At 55.9% G+C, this 27,914-nt stretch overlaps 2 protein-coding genes and 1 long non-coding RNA gene across 5 annotated transcripts; 2 read left to right on the forward strand and 1 right to left on the reverse strand.

The window, feature by feature from the left end:
* Positions 1 to 3,819: 3,819 nt before the first annotated feature.
* On the reverse strand, positions 3,820 to 10,913 carry C7H1orf50 (chromosome 7 C1orf50 homolog). 2 transcript variants are annotated; one of them, XM_002715707.5, is made up of 5 exons: positions 10,769 to 10,913; positions 10,553 to 10,668; positions 5,975 to 6,061; positions 5,359 to 5,490; positions 3,820 to 4,662 (listed from the first exon to the last, which is right to left on the reverse strand). In XM_002715707.5, exons 1-5 carry the CDS (start codon positions 10,845 to 10,847, stop codon positions 4,477 to 4,479), a joined length of 600 nt encoding a protein of 199 aa, XP_002715753.2. In that variant the 5' UTR covers positions 10,848 to 10,913; the 3' UTR covers positions 3,820 to 4,476. The 2 variants fall into 2 exon arrangements, with proteins under 2 accessions (XP_002715753.2, XP_008263666.2); XM_008265444.4 differs by having other exon boundaries at positions 10,778 to 10,896.
* Positions 5,490 to 9,007, forward strand: LOC138850666 (uncharacterized). Its single transcript, XR_011390752.1, has 2 exons — positions 5,490 to 6,067; positions 8,237 to 9,007. It is a non-coding gene; the product is annotated as an uncharacterized lncRNA (long non-coding RNA).
* Positions 10,914 to 11,075: 162 nt separating the features above from the next.
* P3H1 (prolyl 3-hydroxylase 1) lies at positions 11,076 to 27,253 on the forward strand. Of its 2 annotated transcripts, none has more exons than XM_070078625.1 (15): positions 11,076 to 11,624; positions 15,339 to 15,491; positions 16,176 to 16,368; positions 16,588 to 16,719; positions 17,821 to 17,960; positions 19,209 to 19,298; positions 19,584 to 19,636; positions 19,809 to 19,930; positions 22,093 to 22,220; positions 22,495 to 22,590; positions 22,996 to 23,146; positions 25,398 to 25,515; positions 25,913 to 25,988; positions 26,291 to 26,431; positions 26,780 to 27,253. In XM_070078625.1, the coding sequence occupies exons 1-15, from the start codon at positions 11,160 to 11,162 to the stop codon at positions 26,933 to 26,935; spliced, it is 2,214 nt and encodes a 737-aa protein (XP_069934726.1). In that variant the 5' UTR covers positions 11,076 to 11,159; the 3' UTR covers positions 26,936 to 27,253. The 2 variants fall into 2 exon arrangements, with proteins under 2 accessions (XP_069934726.1, XP_002715223.4); XM_002715177.5 differs by having other exon boundaries at positions 11,077 to 11,624; positions 16,179 to 16,368.
* Positions 27,254 to 27,914: the final 661 nt, after the last annotated feature.

Here is a 27,914-nt window from a genome sequence, read left to right on the forward strand (position 1 = left end):
GACATCTTCCATCCACTGGTCCCCTCTCCAAAAGGCTGTGATGGCCATGCTGAAGCCAGGAGCTTCTAGATCTGGGTTACCCACATGGGTGCAGGGGCCCAAGCACTTGGGCCATCTTCTGCTGCTTTCCCAGATACATTAGCAGTGAGCTGGATCACAAGTGGATCAGGGGCCGGCTCTGTGGTGCAGCAGGTTAATGCCCTGGCCTGAAGCGCCAGCATCCCATATGGGTGCCGGTTCTATTCCCGGCTGCTCCTCTTCCTATCCAGCTCTCTGCTATGGCCTGGGAAAGCAGTAGAAGATGGCCCAAGTCCTTGGGCACCCGCACCTGCGTGGGACACCCGGAGGAAGCTCCTGGTTCCTGGCTCCTGGCTTTGGAAAGGCGCAGCTCTGGCCATTGCAGTCAATTGGGGAGTGAACCAGTGGATGGAAGACCCCTCTCTCTCTCTCTCTCTCTCTCTCTCTCTCTCTGCCTCTCCTTCTCTCTGTGTGTAACTCTGACTTTCGAATGAATGAACCAATGCCCTTATGCGATGCCATTGTTGCAGGCAACAGCTTAACCCACACTGCACAATGCTGGCCCCCAAAACTGAGGTTTCTAAAAGACCAACGCTACCAACTCCATCCCCAAATCCTTCCTCAGTTCCCCACCCATGGTGCCTGAGCCATCGTCCTCACCTTAGACTCGTCCTTGTCCCCCACATGTCTCATCTGGAATGGCTTTTCCTCCCCTTTTCACCTCTCCCTGGGGACAGAGGTGCCCAGAGGTGCCTGTCAGAAATGAGCATTTCCTGGCCAGGACATGTGTCACTCTACCCCTCCCGATGACCAAGATTCCTCTGGCCAATGCAGTTTGTTACTAGGATGCCCCCTTTCTTCATTTACAAACAAAGGTCATCCAAAAACAAACCCTAAAGACAGTCTTCCTACAGAGAGGACATCGGGAGCCCCCAACAAGTTCTAAGTCTTGCTTGTTTTTCAGCACCCAGTCAGGTGTCAGGTCCTCCAAGAAGCCCTTCCAAACCCCCAGGCTGAGTCAGGGACCCTGCAGTGCTGCCACAACCCATGCCTGCCTCTGTCACAGTCCATCACCACACTGCAACTATCGGCTGGCTTCTCCCCTCTGGACCAGAGCTCCTTGGAAACTCAGCTGTTTTCCCCAGAACCTGGAACCCGGACAGCACTTAATACTTAGGAAATTACTGGGAGAGTGAAGAGTGATTGCCGGGGCGGTGTTGGCAGGCGCTGGCAGGCGCTGCAGTGCAGCAGGCTAAGCTGTCCCTTGGGACGCCCCTGCCGCACAGGTTCTTAGTCCTGACTACTCCGTTTCCCATCCAGGTAATGCTAACGGGGCTGGGAACCAGCATATGACGGTTCCAGTGCTTGGGCCCCTACCACCCATATGGGAAGCCTGGATAGAGTTCTGGGCGCCCTACTTCAGGTGGTCCAGCCCTGGCCACTGCAGCCACTTGGGAAATGAACCAGCAGGTTGAAAATTCTCTCTCCCTCCCCATGCCCATCCCTGTTCACTCTGCTAACAAGTAAATCTTTTAAAAAGTGATTACTGCACAGAATCACTGGATCCTAGTCCCTCATTCTAAGGTGCTGCATCTCAAAATCACCTCACTGCTACTGAATTTACTTCCCAAGTACAGTAATTGACTTAACCAGGGAAGCGAAATGGCACCCCCTGGTGGTCGGCTCAGAGAGTGCACCCATGGAACAGAGGAGCGTTCCTGAATCTCAATCTCTAGTTCCTCCAGGTTAGGACTTGTGATTAGGAGAGTGGAGGGGATTTGCATTTTCAAAACATCCAGTTAATGGACTGGAGGCAGGTGAGGCGGGTGAGGCAGCTAAGGCGAGGGAGGCAAAGCAGGAACTGCCTAGCACGTTACTCTGTCAGTGTTGGGCGTCTAGTCCAGACTTCTACTGTCACAAGTAACACCTGTGGGCTGCCTCTCGTACCCAGGACCTTCCCTTCTCCCTGCACCGAGCCTTGTGGCTGAGAGTCTAGGAGCTCCCCTGTGACTCCGTGACCTCTGCCTTCAGGTATCCGCGCCCTGCGCAGTTCCCTCCTGAGTGTGACTGGCCTAGAGACTTGCTTCTGACTAAGTCCGGCCAGGCTTTTGACACGTGGTTGGACTGCGTGGGATCAGAACTGCCATCCCACTAGCAGGCTCCCGTCCTTGTTTGCACAGAGGCTCACGGGCAAGGCGACAAGGGCGACCTCGGGCTCAAGGGTAGCCAGCGAACGAAGCCCCTCAGCCCGACAGCCCTCGGGGGACTGAAATTCTGCCACACGCCTGGGAGCGCATCTTGCCCAGTGCAGCCTGGAGGTGAGAGCCCAGCCCTAAACAACTTGATCGCAGCCTGGGTCTGAGAGAAACCGTGAGGCAGAGGATGAGCAAAACTATGCCTGAACCCCTGATCTAAGGAAGCTATAAAACAATCTGTTACTTTATGCCACCATGTTATTTGATAATAAGGAATCTATGCAAAATGTGTCTTGACTCACGTCAGGACCTCCTAGAATCCTGGGAACTTCCTGTGCTCAGAAGCAACCATGGTACCACTAATGTGTTCCCCGGGCAGACCGCTGCAGCCTCGGAGCAGGGGGCTTCTGTGGAAGCCTTCTGAGTCCAGCTCACTGAGAACTCAGCAGGTGGCACCTGGGACCCTGTCAGGGCCTGGCCTGCAGTGCCTGGGTTATGGTTTGTCCCCCAGTGGTTTATCTGCTGGAAGCCTGATCCCCAAGGCCATGCTACTGAAACGGGGCAGGGCAGGGCAGGGCGGGGCAGAGGTGAGAAGTGACTGGGTCATGGCTGCCCTCATGAAGGGATTCACACTGAGCCTGCAGTGTGTCAGGTCTCACTGGTGTGGATTAGCTCCCACGAGAGCGAGCAGGTGGCTAGAAAAGATGGGCCAGGCCCTCCTCAGTCGCTTCCTGTTTTCACGGACCGTTCTCTTGCATTCCCACCATGGCACAGCCCAGAGGCCCTCGCCAGAAGCTGACGCCACCACGCTGTTCACTTTCCAGTCACCAGAATCACAGGCCAGACAGACCTTGGAGCCTTCTGGTACACAGTGCCGACGCTAGCTCACCAGGGGCACATCCAGCACAGCCACCAACACCGGAATGGGGCTAGGGGGTCACCCAGCAGCTCAGCAGGAGCAACGTCCGCCCCAGGAAGCCACCGGGCACTGGTGGGGTCCAGGCCACAACACCCGCCCCTTTCACAGCAGTATAGGCACGGAGGAGAGCACAACTGTGCTGTGAATGTAGTTAACTCTGCTGGGCAAACACGAACCGCGGTCACCCGGAAGCCAGCCAGAACCAGAACTCGAGCAATGCAGCCAGAGAGGTGCTGCCTGCTAAGTTCTTGAACAACTCTGGTCGAGTCTCCGTGTAGGCTGACCTGTCATCAGCGTGGCCGCTTCTCCTTCGCCTCACTGCCCGCCTGTTCTCTCCCTCACACCACTGTAAAGCTGCCATCTGGCTGGGTGTGTTCTGCGGCAGGCAGCCACACTCAGGATCTCTGCTCGCGGAGGCTACAGAGGGAGTCGGATGTGATAGCCTCCTACATCTCTCCCAAGTCTAAAACTCGGGGTTTAGAAGTGGACCCTCCCTGAACCTGGCCCTCGTGGCTAACTCGATTCTGCCCTCTAGCTGGGCAGGCAGAGCTCCAGGCGTGCCCCGACAGCCCCACAACACAAGTCCAGCAAGCTCCCAGTCGCTCTCCATTAGCCAGCATTCTTGGTCCCAGAGGAATGCAGCCAGAGTTACGCCAAACGTGAAGATCCCTCAACCTCAGTCTTAGGTCATCTTAAATTGTTATTTATTTGTTTTAGAGGCAGAGAGCGCCAGAGCTCTCCCATTTGCTGATTCAACTTTCCAAATGCCTGCAATAGCCAGGGCCAGGCCAGCCAGAAGCCAGGAGCCAGGAGCCCAAAGCAGGTCTCTCACCAAGTAGCAGGGCCCCAGCTCCTCGCGCCATCATGGCTGCCTTCCTGAGCACACTTGGCATGAGGCTGGAGTCGGGAGTGGAGCCAGCATGGCTGTGCGCATCTCCAGTGCTGTCTTCCCCGGAAGGCCCAGCACCCGCCTCCCTAACTCCAGCCTCAGAAGAGGCCTGAAAGCTATCCTGTCTGCACAATGACCCGCCGGCCTTTTTGTGAGAAGCAGCAGCTCTTCCATGAATGCTTCAACTTTCAGGCAGAACAGGAGGAGAGGAAGAAAGACAGCTCACCCACCGGCCGATACCCAAAACTGACTGGCTGGGCACTGGTGGCCCAGAGAGGACCCAACAGACAGCGTCACATGATTCCCCACACCCCAGTAAAAGTCCTAAGGACAACAGTATGCAGATTCACACAGGATCTCCTGCCGAGAAGTCATGATTCACCTACACGCCCTCCAGTAAGGCAAAGAACGGGTGACGGGCCCTTGTCACGACCGCCGCTCGTCCGAGTTCCCTCTCAGTGAGGCAGTGCCCGGAAGCTGGGTTCGGAGCACGGAGGCAGGGCCACAGGCTGGCCCAGCACCTTGTCCATCATGCTGATTTTAGCATCTTGCTTCTCAATGTCCTCGTATGGAGTCCAGGACAAGTCGTGCTGCAGCTTGTAGGCCCCCAGGAAGTCATGGGGACAACCTGCCCCCCACTCCTAGAAGAGGCAAAGGAGACAGTTCTGGTCAGGGCAGGATGTGAACAAACCAAGGTGAGCTCCCTCCCTACACCTATGTAGGACACAAATCTCTATTCCAGCTTTTCATTTCAGGCTAGTCGGAACCATACTTAGACAGCAGTGACGTCGGGGCCTGCGTTGCGGCGTGGCAGGTAAAGCTGCTGCCTGTGATGCCGGCATCCCACGTAAGCACCAGTCCATGCCCCAGCGGCTCCCCTTCCGATCCAGCTCCCTGCCAACGGCCTGGGCAAAGCAGTGGAAGATGGCCCAGGTGCCTGCCTGTGCTCTTATCACCCACATGGGAGACATGGATTAAACTCCTGGCTCCCGGCTTCAGTGTGGCCCAATGCTGGCCATTATAGCCACTTGAAGAGTGAACCAGCAAACGGAACATTCTCTCTCTGGGTGACTCTTCAAATAAATAAACAAACCCTTAAAGTAATAATAATAATAATAATAATATAATAATAATAAAGTCGCATTACATGTCAGATCCCTCTCTCAGCAGTCTGTGGAATAATTTAGGCACGCCAGATCTTTTAGAGTCACGTTTGCACTGACGCCACCCCCAGTGTTCTAGAAAACCCTTTACCAGTGTACATGCCTACATCTTCACATAGGCTGAGAATTTCTCAAAGGCTACAAGAGTGTTGGGCAAAGAGTAAAGGTCCTTACCTTTGGAGAAATAATGGAAAAATACTGCTGGCCACTCTCGCGTTTATAGAGGTAGTAAATGTTGCCGGGCTTTTTCACCATGTTACAAGCTACGTGGTGCAAGTCGGCATCTCTGCGAGCATCTTCCAGTACCTGGGAACCAGAGGTGTGACAGACCCGCATCCGAGGAAACAGACCCTCACGCCGGCGATCGTGTCAATAAAAATGTGGAAAGCGGGGCGGGAGCTGCGGTGCAGCGGGGTAAGACACCCGTATCAGAGTGGGTCTCAGTCCCAGCTGCTCTGCTTCCGACCCAGCTCCCTGCTAACACACCTGGGAAGCAGTGGAGGACGGCCGTCACCCACGCAGGAGACTTGGCTACTGCAAGCACTTGGGGAGTAAACCAGCAGAACACACAGTGTCAGTGTCTCTCTGCCACTCTTTCAAATAAATAAAATAAATTAAAAAAAAAAAAATTTACCCTGAACTTCCAAAGCGTATGCTTTCATTTTACTCACCACCTCTGCGCTTCTAGGAGACACCGAGGACAGACAAGCGGCAAGCAAGCGACAATGACTACAAGCTCAGCAACGCCCTGAACGAAATGAACGCAACAAAAGCCCGAGCTGTCCCTCACCTTCCTGGCCTGTTCTTGCAGATGCTGGATTTGCTCAGCGATGACCGTCAGCTTGTTGGTGGCATTTGCTCGGATGAACTCATCAGCCTACAGGTGAGAGAAAACCAAACTGTGGGTTGAAAAAACGCTAAGGCTTCCGTGACGTTCTTACTGAGATCCAAAGTGAAGAGCTACGTCGACACCTCTGCCCACACTTGACACTCTCCCCACTTTGCTATGGATTCCGTGTGGTTTCACGTGTGCCCCCACCAAGGTTCCTGTGCTGGCTGTCAGCCCAGGGTGGTGATGTGGAGAGGTACAGGAACCTCTGACTCAGTCAGTGGAGGTATTTATCATGGACTACAAAGCCCTGCATAATCTGATCCCCCAGAATGAAAGGGGGATCAGATTATGCAGGGCTTTGTAGCCCACGATAAATAATTTGTATTTTGTTCCTGGGATAGAAGGGCCTCATGGCAATGAGAGCAGAGTAGTTTCTAGAGCCAAGGCAGTTCCAGGTTAGAGTAGTGTGGTATAGTAGGCTGAGCCTCCACCTGCAGAACCAGCATCCCATATGGGCGCCAGTTTATGTCCCAGCTGCTCTTCCCATCCAGTTCTCTACTTATGGCCTGGGAAGGCAACAGAAAATGGCCCACGTGGGAGGCCGGGATAAAGTTCCTGGCTCCTGGCTTCAATCAGCCCAGCTCCAGCAGATGTGGCCATTTGAAGTGAACCAGCAGATGGAAGACCTTTCTCTCTGCCTCTCAAATAAATAAATAAATCTTAAAACAAACAAACAATAAACAAGAATAAGATTGAGAGATGAGGCAACCTGTCCAAGGTTTCACAGCTAATAAATGGCAGCTAAAGGCTGTGAACACAGAAGCCTGATTCCAAAGCTCACACTTTAACAGCAGGTGCCTCCTAAGCTTCCTGAACACACACAGGTGTTCAGAGGTGACAGAGGTCAGTCCGGGTACAAAGTACACTTCGGACGTGGGCATCTGGCACAGTGGTGAAGACGCCACCTGAGATGACAATGACAATGGACCCTATCAGAGTGCCCGGCTCAGACCTGAGCTCCTCCACTCTGATCCGGCATCCTGCTGATGTGCACCCTGGGACGGCTCAAGTCCTTGGGTCCCCGCTACCTATGTGGGAGACCTGCATTGAGTTCTGGATTCCTGGCATCAGACAGATTTGTTTCAAAGAGATTTATTTATTTATTTGAAAGTCAGAGTTACACAGAGAAGGAGAGGCAGGGAGGGAGAGAGAGAGAGAGAGAGGGAGGGAAGAGAGGGAGAGAGAGCTCTTCCTTCTGCTGGTTCACTCCCCAACTGGCCGCAACAGCTGGAGCTGCACTGATCCGAAGCCAGGAGCTTTCTCTGGGTCTCCCAATGCGGGTGCAGGGGCCCAAGGGCTTGGGCCATCTTCTATTACTTTCCCAGGCCATAGCAGAAGCTGGATCGGAAGTGGAGCAGCCAGGTCTTGAACTGGTGCCCATAAGGGATGTCAGCACCGCAGACAGCGGCTTTACCCGCTACACAACAGCGCCAGCCCCTTCAGATAGACTGATAACTCTCTCTGCCCTTCAAATAAAATGAAAGTACATTTTTGTTTTTTAAAATTTTTAAAGATTAATTTATCTATTTGAAAGGCAGTTACAGGGGCCGGCGCTGTGGCGCAGCAGATTAAAGCCCTGGCTTAAAGTGCTGGCATCCCATATGGGTGCCGGTTCTAGTCCCGGCTGCTCCTCTTCCGATCCAGCTCTCTGCTATGGCCTGGGAAAGCAGTAGAAGATGGCCCAAGTCCTTGGGCCCCTGCACCCACGTGGGAGACCTGGAAGAAGCTCCTGGCTTCAGATTGGCGCAGCTCCAGCCATTGCGACCATCTGGGGAGTGAACCAGTGGATGGAAGACCTCTCTCTGTGTAACTCTTTGAAATAAATAAAATAAATCAGAAGGGGGGCGGGGGGAGAAAGGCAGTTACAAAGAGAGAGAGAGACTTTCCAAATGGCTACAATGGCCAGGGCTGGGCCAGGTTGAAGCCAGAAGTTTCACCTGTGCCTCCCACATGAGTGGCAGGGGTCCATGCTTTCCCAGGTGCATAGCAAGGAAGTGGAGCAGCTGGACTCCAGTGTCCCAGGTGGTAGCTTAACCCGATATGTCATAATGCCAGCCTTGTAAAAAACTGGAGGATTTTTTTAACAAAAGAAAGTATATATCAGTACACAGAAAGTAAATAGACTTGATTGAGCTTTTCTCTGTAGTATGTTTTTTTCAGTTTCTCAAAGACTGGTTATAATAGAGAAATGGAGCATTACAATATTAAATCCATACATCAAACTACGTTATTGGAGAAAAGACAAAAAAATCTGTCCCTTCTTTCTTTGGTTCAGGCCACTGACTGAAGACACACGATGTCTACTCAATTCACAAAAGTTTACTTTGCTCTTCACCTCTCTAAAGAAGAGAAGACACAAACAAGGTTTGAATTCAAAGACCTTCATAAGTATTTGAATTTTTCTTAATTAAAAATAGTAGAGGTGTTTGTGCAAGGGAAGTTGAGCCCATTATCAAATATTTTTGAGCAACACAAAGACTTTGGACTTAACCAAGGCCAAATCTGATAGTGTATTCAGGATCAGGGCACCCAAGCTTTGAAGCAGCAAGGCCCTACGTGCACCCTGCAGGTCTACAACTGGAAGTCACCTAAGACTGAACGAGCTCCTACATGAAAGATATCTGTGAGTGAGATCCCGGTGGGAAGATGGGGCCATCAAAGAAGGAGGTGCCTTTCTCTGAAGGGAGGAGAGAACTTCCACTTCAACTATGGCCTTGTCTAAATAAGGTCAGAGTTTGTGAACTCAAGAGCTTCCATAGCCTTGGCAGCTCATGACAAGAGCCTCGGGTGATCACTGACGTCATGAATAAGGCGTCAATTGTTAAATCAACAACAGGAGTCACTGTGCACTTGCTCCCCATGTAGGAAGGACCTCTGTCCTTAATGTGTTGTACTATGAGAATTAACAGTAAAACTAGTCTTCAAACAGGACTTTATACTTTGTGTTTCTGTGTGGGTGCAAACTGTTGAAATCTTTACTTAGTATATACTAAGTTGATCTTCTGTATACAAAGATAATTAAAATGAATCTTAATGAAGAATGGGATGGGAGAGGGCATAGGAGTGGGATGGTTTGGGGATGGGAAAGCAGGAAGGGGGGTTAGAACTGCTATAATCAAAAAGTTGTACTTATGAAATTTATATTTATTAAATAAAAGGTTTCTATAAAAAAAAAAGACTGAATGAGGTCAGAGCTTTCCATCTTGGACCTCTCTTGTTTCCAACCCTCCCTCTCAGAGGTAAAGAAGAGGACGTTCAGAGAGAGGTAATTTGCCTGAAGTCCCACTGCAAACTAACATCAAAAATGGGACTAAGACTTGGGCCCAAACTTCCAATGCTGTTTCCATTATTCTGCATTTCTGGCTAAGCACTAGCCTTGGAAATTCTGTATGCAGTGAATGAGGACCCTGGACTATTTTAAGAGTCCTTGCTCCAAGAAGCTGTTTAGCTAAATTCTACAAACTCTCGGGTAACATTTGAAGGTCTATGGGAAGCAGTTTAAAAAAAGAGGCCTGGGGCCGACGCTGTGGCTCACTTGGTTAATCCTCCGCCTGCAGCGCCAGCATCCCATATAGGCACCGGGTTCTAGTCCCGGTTGCTCCTCTTCCAGTCCAGCTCTCTGTTGTGGCCCGGGGAAGGCAGTGGAGGGTGGCCCAAGTGCTTGGGCCCCCGCACCCACATGGGAGACCGGGAGGAAGTACCTGGCTCCTGGCTTCGGATCAGCGCAGCGCTGGCCGTAGCGGCCATTTGGGGGGTGAACCAACGGAAGGATGACCTTTCTCTTCTGTCTCTCTGTCTATAACTGTACCTGTCAAATAAATTAAAAAAAAAAAAAAAAGTGGGGCCGGTGCTGTGGTGCAGTGGGCTAAGCCTCCCTGTGGCACCGGCATCCCATTTGGGCGCCGTTTCATGCTCCTAGCTCTCTACTGTGGCCTGGGAGACCAGAAGATGGCCCAACTGCTTGGCCTCTGCACCCCCATGGGAGACCTGGGGGAAGCTCCTGGCTCCTGGCTTTGGCTCAGCCCATCTCCAGCCGTTGCAGCCATTTGGGGAGTGAACCAGAGGATAGAAGACCTCTCTCTTTGTCTCTCCCTCTGTGACTCTGCATCTCAAATAAGTAAATCTTTTAAATAAATAAAAAGTAAAATAAGCGGCCTGCGCATACCTGAAGAATCTGGGTTGGGGCGATCTCGAAACTTCCACGGCAACTTTTATTCATTCAATAGGCGGGAGCAATGGCTCCGGCGCCTGCTGCCTCCCAGGACCGACTGAAAACGCGATGCAAACCTTCCCACGAAGGCAGACTGCGGGCCCCCAAGCTGCTCTCAGTAGCTCGGAGCCCGGGTCCTGCCACCGACCCCCCAATGACGGTCGGTTTCCCTCCTCTGTACAAGCGAGACACAACAAACAGGACCCCACGTTCGGTGGCTGCGTGAATGACGAGGGTGGTTCAGGCCCCCGGCCGCGCCTCCTCACCTTCTGCACCTGCTCTGCGAGCGCCACGAGGTCTAAGGGGTCCCCGGCCCGGTGCGTGTGGTAGGGGCTCACCAGGGCCAGGCCGCCGGGGGTAGCGGTGAGCTCCACCAGGGCTCCTGCGACACACACCCGGGAACACAAGCCGTGAGCGCCCGCCCTCGGCCCCCGCGGAGCCCCGGAGACTAGCCGTCCCCCGGTGCCGCCTGCCCCGCGTACCTCCCCGACCTGCCGGCGACCGCACTCCTGGACTTTCAGCCGCGGCCTCCGCCCGCCCGCGCGCTACCGCGTCCTCCATGACAGCCACCTGTCCCTCCCTCCCACCTGGGCGGAGCGAGTTGGAGAAAAATGCGTAAAAGGCGGGTGGGCGGAGCTTCTCTATTCTTCCGCCACTAGGCGTCAGAGCCCGCGCTCGGAGGCGGGGCTTCGGCTGGGGCACTACGCTCCGCTAAGGGCCAGTTGGTCAAAGTCAAGAGGAGGCGGTGCAAGCCTCCTGGGCATGCGTCGCCCTCTCGGGAGGCGGGGCTTCCCCCGGGGGCGGGGCTCCCTCGAGGTGGGGCTCTGGCCGCGGCGGCGGGAGGCGTGCTGTCCCGTTAGGTCTCTGGAGGCGATGGCGACGCGCGCGCTGAAGCTGCTGACCACGCTGCTGGCTGTCGCCACCGCTGCCGCCCAAGCCGAGGTCGAGTCCGAGGCGGGATGGGACCTGGCAGCGCCTGACCTGCTCTACGCCGAAGGGACCGCGGCCTACGCGCGCGGGGACTGGGCAGGGGTGGTCCTGAGCATGGAGCGGGCGCTGCGCTCGCGGGCCGCCCTGCGCGCCCTCCGCCTGCGCTGCCGCACCCGGTGCGCCGCCGACCTCCCGTGGGAGCTGGACCCGGAGTCGGCCCCGAGCCTGGCGCAGACGTCGGGCGCCGCAGCCCTGCAGGACCTGCGCTTCTTCGGGGGCCTGCTGCGCCGCGCCGCCTGCCTGCGCCGCTGCCTGGGGCCGCTGACCGCCCACTCGCTGAGCGAGGAGCTGGAGCTGGAGTTCCGCAAGCGGAGCCCCTACAACTACCTGCAAGTCGCCTACTTCAAGGTGCACACCTGCCCGCAGCCGGGGTCCTGCCGGGGGCGGGGAGAGGGTGGTTGCAGGCGGCCTGGGGGCACTTGCGGGGCCGGAGAAGTGGCCGAGAGAGGGAAGGTGGGGAGCGCTCCTGGGACACAGCGAGTGGGCAGACGCAGACCGCAGAGGTACGGCTTGGGGGTTCGCGCACAGGCCAGAGAAAGTTGGCCTCGTGTTTCCCCGGGAGACCTCGTGGAGAGAGGAGACGGGAGCGGCAGCTTGAGGCTCCGACCTGGTTCGGTTCGGTGTCCTCGTGGGAAGCCGGGAGCCTCGGCGACTTCTCCTTCCGGTTCGCTTCCCAGTGATGCTGTTCCTGCCGCCGAGCGCAGCAGTCGCCGGCGGGACGTGGGATTGCCACGTCGCCAGCAGGGGCTGCCGGCGCGCTCCGTGCGGGTCCTCGGGCTAGTCCGGCAGGTTTCCGAGGAAAGTTGGTCGTTTGAGGAGAGCCAGTGCCAGCTGTGCAAATGGGCTGGAGGCACCGCGGCCGTGTGCGGTGGCGGCGACGATGGTGATGGCAACCGGAGCCGGCAAGAGCTGCCCGGCTCTGTTGCAAGCGTTTCGCCCCGATCCTCACCCTCTCCTGTGGGGTGGATGTTGTCCCCGTCAGCCTAAAGAGAGACCCCCCACCCCAGACTTTGGGGGACCCCTTCACGCATTCTGCTTACACACCTCCCCTCCGAGCCACCCAGTTACTCGGAAGAGCCCTGGACTGGGGACCATGATACTGAGGCTGTGGCTTTGGGCCCATCCTAAGAGCACTTTTTTAAATTCTGTAACAAGCACTCAACTGAATACCTGCTCCATTCCAGTTCCTGTGCAGGTAACCCAAATGCCTCCCTGGTTTTTTGGTTTTGTCTCACTTTGCTCTGAAGAACCACTGTGGTTCATGGAACCACAAAGCAGAGAGAGTCTGGCTTTTGTCTCTGAAGTTAGTCTTGAAAGAGTTGGCGCTGCCTCCTGCCCCGAATATTGCTAAGGAGAGAGGCGGGATGGCTGGGAGGAGGAGAGCCCCGGCGTGGTGTATTCAGGGAAAAGCCAGTCAGTTACGGCTGCGGTATTGGGGTGTGTGGGGAGCAGGAAGGGTGACGCCCAGAGGAATCTGCAGGCTGCAAGGATTCAGGGCGTCAGAATCGGGTTTTAGACAGCGAATTCTGGAAGCCAGACGGAATAAGCCCTGGAAGAAAGTGGCGGCAGGCCGAGTGATGAAGACACACGGGCCTCGGGTCTCCAGGGAGAGGGCAGGCAGGTGCCCCCGTGCCTGAGGAGGCGGGCGAGAAGACGGAGCAGTCTGAAAGATAGGGGAGAGGAAATCCACAAAACGGGCAGGCCCAGAAGCTTTTTGAAAGACTCTCTTATTTATTTGAAAGGCAGAGTTATAAAAAGAGACAGAGAGAGATCTTCCATCTGCTGGTTCATTCCCCAAATGGCTTTGAAGCCAAGAGCCGGGAGCTTCTTCCAGGTCTCCCACATGGGTGCTGGGGCCCAAGGACTTAGGCCATCCTCTGCTGTCCTCTGTGGTGCATTAACAGGGAGCCTGATTGGAAGTGGAACAGCTGGGTTTTGAACCGGCGACCACATGGGATGCCAGCAGCTTTACTCACCACGCCACAACGCTGGCCCCTGAGAGTTTCTTTTACAGCTAGAGAAACAGGTACGAGATGGGGGACTTAATCACCATGGTCACTTAGCCAACACTCACTGCCTCTTCTGTGTGCATTTACTAGTAGCGATCATAATGAAAAAAAATTCTTATAGTGGCAATAACAGCTAACATTCATGGAGCACTACATATGTGTTATGTATTAGAAATGAGATGATTTCATCTGTTTAACCACCCACCAATCCTGTGAGGTAGGTAGTGCGTGCTCCTAGGATGGCTTGTAGGAATCCGAGTTTAGAGGAAACCTTAACTTGTCTGCGGCCCAGCAGGTGAGGACTTAAACCTGGATGGGTTCCTGGTCTGTGACATCAAAGCCCATGTAGAGACTTAGAGACTGGCATTTGGTGCAGTGGTACAGATGCCACTGGGGATGCCCACATTCCATATTGGACTCCATTTGGGGTTGGACTCCCAGCCCAGCTGCAGAGTGCTACTAATGCACACCCTGGGAGGCAACAGGTGATGGCTCCAGTAATTGAGTTCCCGCCACCCACATGGGAGGCCTGGATTGAGTTCCTGGCTGCTGGCTGCGGCCTATCCCACCTAGGCATTTGTTGCAGGCATTTGAGGAGTGAACCAGTAGATGGAAGATTCTCTCATTCTCATTCTCTGTCTCTCTGCTTTTCTAATAAATTTTTTTTAAGTCCATGTCTTTGAAGCTGGCATCATGATGTAGCTGGTAAAGCCACTGAGCCACTGCCTGTGACACCAGCATCCCAAACGGGCGCTGGTTTCAGATCCACCTGCTCCACTTCAACCTGGTTCCCTGCTGATTGCCTGGGAAAGCAGTAGATGATGGCCCAAGTACCCAAGCCCCTGTCATTCATGTGGGAGATCCAGAAAAAGCTCCTGGCTTCAGCCCATCACTGGTTGTTGTGGCCATCTGGGGAGTGAACCAATGGATGGAAGATCCTCTCTCTCTCTCTGTAACTCTGACTTTCAAAATAAATAAATCTAAAAAAAAAAAAGTCTATGTCATTGATCACTAGATCCTCTGTGATTTATTTTGAATTCTGTATGTGAACTCCGATACAGTGTAGTCCATTACTGTGGGCATTTCTGTGGCCTGTAGCACGTTTTTCCCTCTAGATCTTTGTTTTGTTTTTTTTTCTTAACAGATGTGTGTTGTAACCTCCTGAGCCCTGGGCTTGGTGTCAGAAGATACCATGTCCGGATTTTGTAAAGGACCCTTAGGATTTTCAGTCACCACTTTTTCCCTGAATGTATCGGAAGCAGTTTTATTTTATGCCAGAAAAAGTATATTTTAAGAGAATTCATGGGGCTGGTTTTGTGGCACAGTGAGGTTAAGCCTCCGCTCGTGACTCTGGGGTCGTATATGAGCACTGGTTGAATCCCAGCTTCCCTGCTAATGTGTCTAGGAGAGCAGTGGATGATGGCCCAACTGCTTGGGCCCCTGCACCCACGTGGGAGAGCCAGGTGGAGTTCCTGGCTCCTGGTTTCAGCTTGGCCCAGCCCCAGCCATTGGGGCCATTTAGGGAGTTAACCTCGTAGATGGAAGGTGTGTGTGTGTGCGCGCGCGCGTGCACACGAGTGTCCTCTCTGTAACTCTGCCTTTCAAGTAAATCAATAAGTCTTATTTTTGAAAAGGCAAGAAAATTCTTGGACACGGGTCTGATTGTTGATTGCTCTTTTTTCCCCACCTCTAAATGCTTGAAGCCTTAGGCTTACTTCAGCTCAGTCACTGCATCTGAGTATGGAAACTGTGTTGGCAGCAGTCTTTCCCACCACACTCCTGCATTGTCTTAGAACAGAATGTTCACGTCACTGAGGCTTCATTACCTCCTGTGATGCAGGGGCCCTGCCCCTGGTTTAAGAAGTGGCTGCACTCTGCCCCGGGCACTGTGCCCCGAGTCTCTGGGATGTTGCTCCTGAGGCAGCTGTGTTTTCTGGGGTTGGCAGGGGCCGGGCACACTCAGGCTCAGAAAGACCAGGACTGCCTGTTTGCTGTGGACTGCACATCTGAGCAGGACTGGATGTGAGAGTTACCGTGGGTGCTTCGTTCTCAGATAAACAAGCTGGAGAAAGCTGTAGCGGCAGCGCACACCTTCTTCGTGGGCAACCCTGAGCACCTGGAGATGCGGCAGAACCTGGACTATTACCAGACCATGTCTGGGGTGAAGGAGGCGGACTTCAGGGATCTCGAGGCGAAGCCCCACATGGTGAAAGCCACTATCCCCTTCTCTCCCTCTCCCTCTCCCTCTCCCTCTCCCCTCCCCTCCCCCTCTCCTTCTCTATTTCAAGTGACCTTTAGTAGTAGGGCTGTCTTTTGATTACAGAAGTCCTACTCATTGTATAACAGAACAATGTCAGTATTTTGTAAAAATCATTTTTATTACTGTCACCCTAAAAAACAGTAAATATTTTGTATTATTTTAAAGACTTTCATATCTAATTTTTAACCTATAAGCCTTTTCTTGTATCTTCAGGTTTCCTTTGAAAACACATTTTTTACATAAAAATCTCTGCATTTGTAATTCGTTTCTCTTAGAAAGAGTGTGACAAGAGAGCATTTTTATAAAGAGCTTATGCTTTCCTGCGTTTTAAGAACTGAGAAGTAGGACCAACAGAAACATCAGGATGACATTTTTAAAGTAAATTCTGTAGTCTGACAACTTTTAAGCCTATGGAAAAGTGCAAGCAAATGACGGTGCGCCCCCTTGTGTCTCGTCCAGATTAGGAGTATTGAAATTCCAAAAAGGAGGCCTGTTGAAGACCGTTGACAAAAGGCCTTCATTACACAGCAGCCCCGAAGTCAGTCCTTTCTGTCCACAGCCCGGCTGCCAGGGGGCCCGCAGCAGGCAGAGGGCCCCTCTGCGGCCTCTCTCACCGCCCCTTCCTCCTAGCAGCACGAGTTCCGGCTGGGAGTGCACCTCTACTCGGAGGAGCAGCCGCAGGAGGCCGTGCCCCACCTGGAGGCAGCGCTTCGAGAGTACTTCGTGGCCAACGAGGAGTGCCGCGCCCTCTGCGAGGGGCCCTATGACTACGATGGCTACAACTACCTGGACTACAACGCTGACCTCTTCCAGGCCATCACAGGTGCACCCAGTTCAGAGCCCGCCTCGGCTGCCCCCCCCCCCCCCCAGCCCTGAGGTCAGCGTCTTGGTATCGCCCACTCAGCATGCTGAGCCGTGTTCCTAAGTTCCTTAGATCTGAGCCTCCCCTCCGACTACGAGCTGCTTCCACTTGAATTTGTTCATCTTAGGCAGAATTTGAAGGTTGAGCTCACTGTTACTCCCGCTCTGTGTTTCTTTCCAGATCACTATGTCCAGGTCCTGAGCTGCAAGCAGAACTGTGTCACCGAGCTGGCGTCCCACCCGAGTAGAGAAAAGCCCTTTGAAGACTTCCTGCCGTCACATTATAATTACCTGCAGTTTGCCTACTACAACAGTAAGACCTCGCTTGTTGCTCTCTCTCTGTTGCCTTATCTGAGACGGTAAGAGCATATTAGGGGGGGTTCTGACCCTGTGTTTCTTCAGTGTGTTTGGCTTCTTTCTGTGGCTGTGGGTGGCCCCAAGCCAGGGGATCCCTTTGTTAAGAGCTGAGATGTAGCACCTCTCTTCCCCTCTAGAACATTTAATCTATTTTTTACAATTGAATTAAATAGCGAAAGTAGAGGTGTCGAGGGTTGGCCTTTGGCCTGGCAGTTAAGGTGCTCCCAGGGACACTGAATGCTGTGTGGGAGTGCCTGAGTCTGGCTCTCCTGCCAGCTCTCTGCTGATGCACACCCTGGAAGGCAGGACTTGATGGTTCAGCTAGTGGGTCCCTGCCACCCGTGTGAGCTCCCAAATGCCTGCAATGGCCCAGGATGGACTGGGCTGAAGCCAGGAGCCCAGAGCTTCATCTGGGTCTCCCACATAGGTGGCAGGGCCAAGCACTTGAGCCGTCATCCACTGCCTGTCAGGATGCATCAGCAGGAGGCCAGATTAGAAGTGGAGAAGCCGGGGCCGGCACCATGGCATAGTAAGTTAATCCTCCGCCTGAGGCACCAGCATCCCATATGGGCACCGGTTCTAGTCCTGGCTGCTCCTCTTCCAATCCAGCTCTGTGCTGTGGCCCGGAAGGGCAGTGGAAGATGGTCCAAGTGCTTGGGCCCCTGCACCCATGTGGGAGACCCAGAAGAAGCTCCTGGTTTCGGATCGGCACAGCTCTGGCTGTTGTGGACATTTGGGGAGTGAGCCAATGGAAGGAAGACCTTTCTGTCTCTCTCTCTCTCACTGTCTGTAACTCTACCTGTCAAATAAATAAATAAAATCTTAAAAAAAAAAACTCATAAAAAAGAAGTGGAGAAGCCAAGATTCAAATTCAGACATGGAATTTGAGCCTATCCAACAGTGTGTTAGCTGGCTGTGCCCACCCACCTGCCCCAGTCGTGTTATGGAGCAGGCACCGCTTACATCACCGTGTCCTGCGCTGAGACTGACGCGAAGTGGTTCCTTTTCTCTCAGCCGTTTTTAATTGTATCTGTTGTATTTATTTGTTGCTGTGCAGTTGGGAACTACAGCCAGGCTATTGAATGTGCCAAGACCTACCTCCTCTTCTTCCCCAGCGATGAGGTGATGAGCCAGAATCTGGCCTACTACGCGGCGATGCTTGGAGAAGAACAGGCCAGCTCCATCAGCCCCCGTGAGGTGAGAGACCTGCTCCAGTTAGGGGGTAGGGCTGCGTGTGCAGGGTCGGGGTGGGTGCCCTGATTGTCGCTCTGGGCAGAAGGGAGCACTAGGAGCTGGGGCGGGGGCTGGGGAGTACTTGGGCCCAGAGCCAGCGCAGGAGGCCTAACGGCAAGGCCAGCGCTCCCCTCCTCGGCACCCCGTCCTCGGATGCTCCGCACCCTCTGGCCAGCATCTGTCACTGTTCACTTGGCGCTGGTTGCTCGCGTCACCTGTTTTCTGTTTCCTCGCCGCCTTCCTTCCTGCCATCGTCTGTTCTCTTCCCTCCTTCAGCAGTCTTGCTCGTCTCTCTAAAACAAGGACGATCCGTATGACACAAAGGCTGCCGCTCAGAAGAGAAGCGCAAGGGTCGCCCTTCCCGGCCCTGGAACCCTGGCTCTCCGGTAGACACGATCCTGTTGCCGCCCTTCCGGGGAAGACCGCCTGTCTGTAGTTGCTCCTTTGCCCACCAGGTGGTGACAATCTGGCTTTCAGATGCCACTTCAGTCTCTTTGTCTCGCTTGGTTAAAACTCTCACCCCCCTTTTTCTGATCATACTAGTGAGTCTGGAAGAGAGAGGGAAAATAAGCCCACATGGGCAGTCTGCCATTTTTAACTGGAGCTCCCTTCTGGAAAGAAGGTAACTCAAATTTGCTGAGCCCCTATGCGAGCCTAGCTCTCCTGTGAGCTGGGCACTCTTGCTCCTGCCTAGAGATGGGGACATTTAGGCTCTGAGAGCTGAAGTGACGTACCCAGGGCCCGTGGCTGGCCCCAAAGTCTCCACTGCCCACCCTGTCCTAGTACCAATGCCCATCCTGAGACAGCCGACAGCAAGTCCACGTACAATCACGACACAGCAATCACTGAGTCCCTTAGCTTTGCCCTCCTTCAACTGCTTCACCTCCTACCTCTACTGCCAGTGTCTTCCTTGCATCTTCCTTCTGCTGCTCGGAGACTAGCAGGGTACCGAGGGCAAGGTGTGACCCCAGGAGGTACTCCGGGCCCCCATGCTGGGCAAGCCAGACCCAGGCTCTGCATCCCAAGAGACGTGAACTCTGCTCGGGCCTGAGGAAGGCAGGAGGCAGTGCAGAAAGCATGTGGGGCCTTGGGCTTAGAAGGGCAGATTTTTTCCCAGTCGTGGTGGGGAGACACAGGGTCAGGTGCCGGGAAGTGGGGTCCCCCAGGGTGAAAGCGGGCCCGAGTTCCAGGGCTTCCTTCCTGTGTCCGCAGAATGCCCGGGAGTACCGACAGCGCAGCCTGCTGGAGAAGGAGCTGCTTTACTTCGCATATGATGTTTTTGGAATTCCCTTTGTGGACCCGGTGAGCCAGGAAACAGAGGGGAAGGGAAGCGCGGTGCGGGCTGGGGCAGGTGCTACTGTGCAGCCTGGGCGGGTCGGGGGTGCTCTGGAAAAGTGAGCAGGAGGAGCAGGAGGGGCAGGGTGAAGGGGGACGGGCGCCCCGGGGCAGCAGAAGTGCTTTGGCCCGGGATTCCGCCCACTTTGTCTCTGTGCGGGGGGGTTTCCCCTGTAGCCCTGTTGTGTATGTGGAGACCTGGAAGACTAAGGAAGTCCCTACCTTGTTCCTTTCTTCCTGGCCTACTTTTAGGATTCGTGGACTCCAGAAGATGTGATTCCCAAGAGACTGCAAGAGAAACAGAAGTGAGGACCTTGAAGAAACTGCATGATTGGATCAGTCTGATGAGGCACTTGCGGCTTCCGGAGCCCAGGCAGATGTGAACTCTGGGCACGGGGTGGGCAGGTCCAGCGTGGGTGCTGGGGTGGGAGCCCAGGTCTGGCTTGGGCGCAGGCCTCAGGGCGGCTGTGCTCACAGGTCGGAGCGGGAGACGGCCGTGCGCATCTCCCAGGAGATCGGAAACCTCATGAAGGAGATTGAGACCCTGGTGGAGGAGAAGACCAAGGAGTCGCTGGATGTGAGCAGGCTGACTCGGGAAGGTGAGAGCAGGAAGCCCAAGGCACGGGGCAGCGCACCATGGCTGCACAGGGCCCTGTGGGCCAGCCTTGGGCTGAGTCCAGCAGGCGTTAGGGCCTCACCTCACCTTTCCAACTCACCAGCAGGACTTCCACCTGGAAAGAGCCCTGGGCATTGGGCTTTGGCCAAGAAGCAAGATTCCTGTGTCCCAGAAATGCTGGTTTAGCTCGCTTGGTGCCTGCTTGTAGGACACAGACAGGAGCCTCAGAGGCCCCAGGTCCCTTCCGGCTCCTCTTCCCCCTTGCCCATCCCCTCCATCCCCCTGCCTTTTTCTTTTTCCAGTGCCTCTGGCTCCATCACCCACTGCCAGCAGTCATCTCTCCTCGTCCGGTCTATCGTGCGCCTCCCACGGCGGGTGCAGGCCCAGCTTGCGAACCCTGGGACACTGCCCCAGCCTCCTGCCTCACAGGGCAGCTCCTTGTTCTGGAGCCTCCGCTGCTCAGTCTTTGGGCAAGCTTGTCCCTCCTGCCAACACACTGCCCACACTCTTCTGCCCAGGAACGCCTCAGATACACCCTACACAGCCTTTCTACACCTCCCAGCCAGTCGGGGTCCCCTTCTTCTGAACTCCTTAGGGCATCACAGCCTCCCTGTGGTGGTTGTTGAGTGACTGTTGGAGAACAGGTGTGGTCTCCAAGTGCTGACCCCTCACCTTGTCTGGCGCAGTGCTTAGCACACTGAGGCCTCAGCAAACAGAGGAATTGATTGGAGTCTCCAGTAGGTCCCTAGCACAGAGACACCATGAGAATGGTGAGGAAGGTTGGTCTTTGCCCTACAGTTGCTTAAATTAACAGTGACTGGTTCAGCAGCGTTAGCATGGCACAAGGATTTGTCCAGCACTTCTCCATTCCAGAGGCCTCTGTGTGCCTCTTATAGCTGCCTGAGAGGTGGGCTGGGCTCACTGTGAAGTGACCATTGATTTTTTTTTTTTTTTTTGACAGGCAGAGTGGACAGTGAGAGAGAGAGACAGAGAGAAAGGTCTTCCTTTGCCGTTGGTTCACCCTCCAATGGCCGCCACGGCCAGCGCGCTGCGGCCGGCACACCGCACTGATCCGATGGCAGGAGCCAGGTACTTCTCCTGGTCTCCCATGGGGTGCAGGGCCCAAGGACTTGGGCCATCCTCCACTGCCCTCCCTGGCCACAGCAGAGAACTGGCCTGGAAGAGGGGCAACTGGGACAGAATCCGGCGCCCCGACCGGAACTAGAACCCGGTGTGTCGGTGCCGCAAGGCGGAGGATTAGCCTAGTGAGCCGCGGCGCCAGCCAGACCATTGATGTTTAAGTGACCATTGATGATGGCAATGATTATGATGGTGATAGAATGGTAGCCAAGGGTCCGGCGCCATGGCTCACTTGGTTAATCCTCCGCCTGTGGCACCATCCCATATGGGCACCGATTTTAGTCCCGGTTGCTCCTCTTCCAGTCCAGCTCTCTGCTGTGACCCGGGAGGGCAGAGAAGGATGGCCCAAGTCTTGGGCCCCTGCACCCACATGGGAGTCCAGGAAGAAGCGCCTGGCTCCTGGCTTCAGGCCGGTGCAGCGCCAGCTGTAGCAGCCATTTGGGGAGTGAACCAATAGAAGGAAGACCTTTCTCTCTGTCTCTGTCTCTCTCACTGTCTAACTCTGTCAAATTAAAAAAAAAAAAAATGCTAAGAATGCTAGCCAAAACTTTTGAGCCTTTACCATGTATCAGATACTGTGCTAGGCTTTTAACTTCCCTTACTTGTTACCATCAAACTCAGGAGGTGGGCGCTGTTCAGATTAGAACGTGAATGAATTCAAGGTTAACCAAGGGTTAACTCCCCAAGGGCATGAGGCTAAGAAGTGGAGGACCCAGGAGTCAAACCCAGCTCCTGCTGGTTGTGGAGCTCTTGTTTAAGAATGCGTTTATCATGTTCCTGCACAATGCATGAAGGCCCAGCAGCCTTGCTAGCAGCACTGGGACTGGCTCTTGGGTCCGTCTTTGGACTCCAGGCCCCCCTCCAGACTACCCTACCTTTGGGAGGGACTGTGATTTTTCCGGCGAGTGGGAAACAACAGGAACTTCTGCTCCCGGCACAGAGGCGGGATCCCGTGAAGGGTCTGTGCAGACAGAGCTGCAGCGGAGTCCGGTCTTTGCCTTGCAGGTGGCCCCCTGCTGTACGAGGGCATCAGTCTCACCATGAACTCCAAAGTCTTGAACGGGTCCCAGCGGGTGGTGATGGACGGTGTGATCTCTGATGACGAGTGTCGGGAGCTGCAGAGACTGACCAATGTACGGGGCGGGCCGGGGTGGGGGGCGGTGAGCGATTGCCTGCCCTTGCTGCCCCCAGTGACCACCTCGACTCGCGCCCTCCCCCAGCCATCATGGCTGATGTCGGGAGCTGCAGAGACTGACCAACGTACAGGGCGGGCTGGGGTGGGGGGCAGTGAGTGATTGCCTGCCTCTGCTGCCCCCAGTGACCACCTGGACTCAGGCCTTCCCCGCCGCCCCCCACCCCCGCCCCTGCCGTTCCAGCTGATGTCATGTTGATGTTGGGATCTTGCAGGCAGCAGCAACTTCAGGAGATGGCTACCGGGGTCAGACCTCCCCACACACCCCCAACGAGAAGTTCTATGGCGTCACCGTCTTCAAAGCCCTCAAGGTACAGTCGGTACCAGACGTTCTGCAGCCGTGCATCTGAGGGGTGGGAGGAGGCACAGAGCTCACACCTGCCTGTACTCACTGTCCAGCTGCAGCGGAGTGAGGCTCAGGCCCCTGGCACGAGCTCAGCTTTCGAGTCCATGTCCCTTAGACCAAGCGTAACAAAGACGAGTGAGCACACACGATGCTCCCTGAAGCTTGGCTCGTTCCAGAGCGCTGCACGTCTGTCTGCGCGGGAGGCACAGGTTATCCATGAGGAGAAGCGTGAAGGCCAGGGGACGGGGGTGTTGCAGTAGGGGCCAGAGACTGTGCCTTCGGCAGGGGTCGCGGCGTGTGGCCTGTGCCTTGGTGTGTCTGGCGGCCACAGAGGGCCCTCAGGGCAGCTGACCGCCTGCTTCCTTTGCAGCTGGGGCAGGAAGGGAAGGTTCCCCTGCAGAGCGCCCGCCTGTACTACAACGTGACCGAGAAAGTGCGGCGGGTCATGGAGTCCTACTTCCGCCTGGACACCCCCCTCTACTTCTCCTACTCGCACCTGGTGTGCCGCACTGCAATCGAAGGTGGGCCCTGCTGCCCCTGCAGCACCCCGAGCACGCTGTGCCCTGGCACTGCATGGCATGCTGAGGGCAACAGATCCACAGCAACTCAGTGTCACAGCAGCGTGGAGGAATACAGTCAGCCTCCCTGGAGGCCGGAGGGCTCCCCAGAGGAGGCAAAGGCGATTCTGCAGGGTGAATACGTTGTGCCGTGCACAGGGCAGTGGGCAGATGGGCAGCCCAGAGAGGGCACAGGAGGCCCTGAGCATCCTGGTAGCTGAGGGAACTAAGAAAGTCGCCAAATTGTGGGAATGTGTTCAAGAGTTTATTCTATTTGCTGTTTTTTAAATTTATTTATTATTATTTGTTCTCTTTATTTGAAAGGCAGAGTTACAGAGAGAGAGAGATCTTCCATCCTCCGATTCACTCCCCAAATGATGCAATGGCCGAGGCTGGGTCAGACCTAAGCCAGGAGCTTCTGCAGGGTCTCTCACGTGGGTGCAAGGGCCCAAGCACTTGGGCCATCTTCCACTGCTTTCTCAAGTGCATTAGCAGGGAGCTGGATCAAAAGTGGAGCAGCCAGGACTCAAACTGGTGCCCACGTGGGATGCCAGGGCTGTAGGTGGTGGCTTAACCCACTATGCCACAGTGCCAGCCCCCAGAGAGAGAGATCTTCCATCTGCTAGTTCACTCCCCAGATGACCACAACCGCCAGGTCTGGATCAGGCCAAAGCCAGGAGCCTGCAACTCCAACCCCATGTGTTCCATATGGGGAACAGAGGCTCAAGTGCTTGGGCCATCTTTTGCTTCTTTCCCAGGCACATCAGTAAGGAGCTGGATCGGAAGCAGAGCAGCTGGGACTCTAACAGGCCCTCACATGCCATGCCTGTGTCGGTGTCGCAAGCAGTGACTTAACCCGCTGCACCACGATACTGGCCCAAGAGTTCTTTTGTTACCCTTTAGATCAGTCCTGAGCCATGCTACAAGCTCTCTGGTCCCAGTTGCTGAACACCACACCTGTGAGAGAGCTCCTTGACTTACAGGTAGAGGGATCCAAGGTTATTCCTTATTCTCCCGCTGCCACCTTCCCTTCTGCTTTCCTAAGAGGGGTGAGATGGAACAGGCTGTAGGGATCAGATGTAGCGCTGGTGTGCCTTTGGAAGGTGGCCAGGGGCTGGCGTTGTGGCATAGCAGGTTAAGCAGCTGCCTGCCGCACCAGCATCCCATATGAGCACCAGTTCCAGTCCCAGCTGCTCCACTTCCAATCCAGCTCCCGGCTACTGTGCCTGGGAAGGCAGCGGAAGATGGCCTAAATCTTGGGCCCCTGCGCTCATGTGGGAGACCAAGATGCAGCTCCTGGCTCCTGGCTTCCGTCTGGCCCGGCCTCTGCTGTTGCAGCCATTTGTGGAGTGAGCCAGTTCATGGAAAATTCTCTCTCTCTCAATCTGCCTTTCAAATAAATAAAATAAATCTTTTTTAAAAAGGTGGTGCAGATTAGAGGGCTTTGCCTTCCTTGGGATGAGTAGAGTTCTGCCAGTGTGGGCATGCCCAAAGCAGTCTGTGTCCTGGAGCCACAGGGTGGAGTTCACGGCAGGGCTGCCCCATGGAGGCCTGTCAAGCAGCGGACCGGCAAGGTCCTGGTTTGTTAGAAACCAGCCTTGCCACTGCGCCGAGATTCTGAGCCAGAGGCAGGGAAGCTCGTGAGCAGTGACTCCGGGGGAGGCGGACGAAGGCCTAAACCTGGAAAGGGCCAGTGGCAGTAGAGAGGGTGGGGAGGACCTGGTGCCCGACACAGGCGCAGCAGGGAGCAGCCGGCTGGACAGGCTGCCCCGCGGGAGGGTCTGCCTGGCACTCTGCGTGACCTCCCTGCTTGGTTCCCCAGGCGGCCCGCCCCGCAGCTTGCTGCTGGAGTGAGTTCCTCAGGGCTGCGGGCCCCTCCCCTGCGCCCTCGCCTGCAGGTCTCCTCCCTGACTCTGCCCTGCGTCCAGCCTGCCGCCTCCTGACTCCGCCTGCCCACTTCCCCAGCCCTCCCTATTTTGGAAGGTCTGACTGCCAGCCTGTGTGTGCCATTCAGCCACGATCCGCCTGTTCCCACTTGCAGCCATCCCTGAGGCCTGCAGACATAGGACTGCTAGGCTTATGGCTTAACCAGAGACACACACTGACCATGTCCATGTGCCCCAACCCATCTGGGGAAGCATCCCATCCATGCCAGTGGAAGGGCTGTCGCGTCCCCTGTGGTGTCCCCGTGCTCACCGGTGTTGCCTTGGCCCAGAGACGCAGGCTGAGAGGAAGGACAGCAGCCATCCAGTCCACGTGGACAACTGCATCCTGAATGCCGAGACCCTCGTGTGCGTCAAGGAGCCCCCCGCCTACACCTTCCGGGACTACAGGTGAGTACAGGGCAGGTGTGGTGAGGCAGCCAGCGCCCCACGCTCTCTCCCCCCGCCCCCGACACGTGCACAGACTCACTGCTGGGGCCAGCTGTTCCTGAAACCAGTACTTCATCCCAGCACCCTCTGGGTAGGGAGACCCACATGAAGGATTCGTCACAGCAGTGTGATGTGTGCGGTGCCGTGTAGGTGGGCTTGCTACAGAAGCCCCCGTCCCCTCCCACCATGGGGGTGATGGGTTCTCTAGGGCAAGGGCGTGCGGTGGGAAGGTTGGAGGTTGTGTTCGTTCTGCTTCAGAAAGGGTCCTGCAAAGGGCCGCCCCCGGCTGCACGTGGCAGTGCAGGCCCGGGAGAGCGGGAGGAGGAGATGGCAGTGTTGCGCGCTCTCTCCTTCCCAGCGCCATCCTTTACCTAAACCGGGACTTCGACGGAGGGAACTTCTATTTCACAGAACTGGATGCCAAGACTGTGACAGTGAGTGTCCCCTTGCTCTCCTCTCTGAGAGACGAAACTCCTGGTTTCTGGAGTTGACCTCCCCAAAGTGCAGTGGACAGAGTGAGCAGCTGGCCTCCCTGGCGGCCAGCGCCACCATCCCCAAATGAGAGGGGAAGGGGGCCGGGGGGGCTTTCAGATGGGTCCTTCACACTGCCTGGCCTCCCTTTCTCTGGCTCTGGCTTTGGAAAGAGCTGCCCTCAATCCTGGGCCTCAGCGAGCCCATGTCTCCTCTAAGGGCGGGCTCCACTCTGCCCTGTGCGCCCCTGTTTTGTCCCCTCTAGGCAGAGGTACAGCCCCAGTGCGGCAGGGCTGTGGGATTCTCCTCGGGCACTGAAAATCCACACGGAGTGAAGGCTGTCACCAGGGGGCAGCGCTGTGCCATCGCCCTGTGGTTCACCCTGGATCCCCGCCACAGCGAGAGGGTGAGTGGCCCTGGGCCCGGTCTGTTCTCACAGAGGCCCTGTGCTGCCTTGTCCGTCCCCAGGCCTTCTTGCCACTGGCTTCGGAGCTCCTCACTCCAGCACTGTGTCCCCAGGGTCGCATCATGTCATCCTCACTGGGCCTCCTTCCCTCCCTGGGCCTGCAGCCCCAGGTGGGGTGTGGGGGCGCAGATGGGGAGCAGTGCTGCGTTCCTGGCTCCTGCTGAGAGGGAGGGGCGCTCGCGGGCTGTGGGGCAGTGTCTCCGCCGCTCTCGCTGTCAGAGGTAGCCGCTGAGGGCCGCGAGCACCTGGCCAGGGGCCTCTCTGAGTCGGCCCGGCCCGTCCCTACAGGACAGGGTGCAGGCCGACGACCTGGTCAAGATGCTCTTCAGCCCCGAAGACGTGGACCTCCCCCAGGAGCAGCCCCTGGGCGCCCAGCAGGGCCCCTCACAACCTGGAGAAGACGCCCTCGCAGGCGGCGAGTCAAGGCACAAGGATGAGCTATGACAGTGTCCGGGCACACGCCCGTGGTGCTTAGGCCCTCAGGGAGGAACTCTGTCCCACACCCTGGACTGGCTGGGCCTCAGGGCCGCCGAGCTGTGGGCTCGGGTCTGCTGTCCCGCCTCGGGGACCCTGCTCACAGCCTTCTGCACGGTGCTGCTGCTCTTGGAGCAGACTTGGCAGGACGCTGCTCCCCTCTGGACCTGGCTCCGGGCTCAGGACGCAGCCCCGGAGCCACCGCGGCGGCCCATGCGGGGAGCTGCTGGACGGCAGTACAGTATTTAAGTGTCTGTAGACAACCAAAGAATAAATGATTCGTGTTTTTTTGCTTGGTGGTTTGTTCAAAGATTGGAAATAAGCCCGTCTGCCCTGGAGGCCTGAGGTGATGAAAATCACTCTGGGCAGGACGCAGCGGCAGGTGTGGTACCGGAGGGCCTGGCCCGGGCCCCAGCCTGCCACTTCTGTGTAGCCTCAGGGACCCGGCATTGCCATCTGTGTTAACGGGCTGCCCATTACCTGCCCACCTTCCGGGGCGGGGGGTGGGGGGCGGGGTTGGGGGGGTGTGGCCCAGATGCAAGCTCAGCTGTTGCAGCGCTGTGAATGCCGGGATTATTTCTAATCCTCTCCTGGCAGGGAGCGGGGTCAGCAGCACCCGGGCACGGTGCCCCGCGTCAGCCACGTGCTTCCCGCTCTGGCCTGAGAGCCCGCACCCGGGGCCTCCGTGTGCAGGACGCCGCCCCTCCAGAAGACAGGCTAGAACTGGAGCTCCGGCTCCTGAGGCTGTGTCCCTGGCACCAAGCCCATCGCCCTTCCTGGGCTTGACGTGCGGTAGGGCAGTGAGCCTGCGCACCTGCAGTCATCGATCATTGATTCAATCAACCGGTGTTCATTCACTGAGCACCAGCTACCTGCCTGATGCTAGGAATGTGGTAGTAAACCAAGCAATGTGGTAGTGAACCAAACAAGTCCCCCACTCATGAAGCTT

The sequence above is a fragment of the Oryctolagus cuniculus genome, chromosome 7, assembly GCF_964237555.1.
Source record: "Oryctolagus cuniculus chromosome 7, mOryCun1.1, whole genome shotgun sequence".
NCBI lineage: Eukaryota > Metazoa > Chordata > Mammalia > Lagomorpha > Leporidae > Oryctolagus > Oryctolagus cuniculus.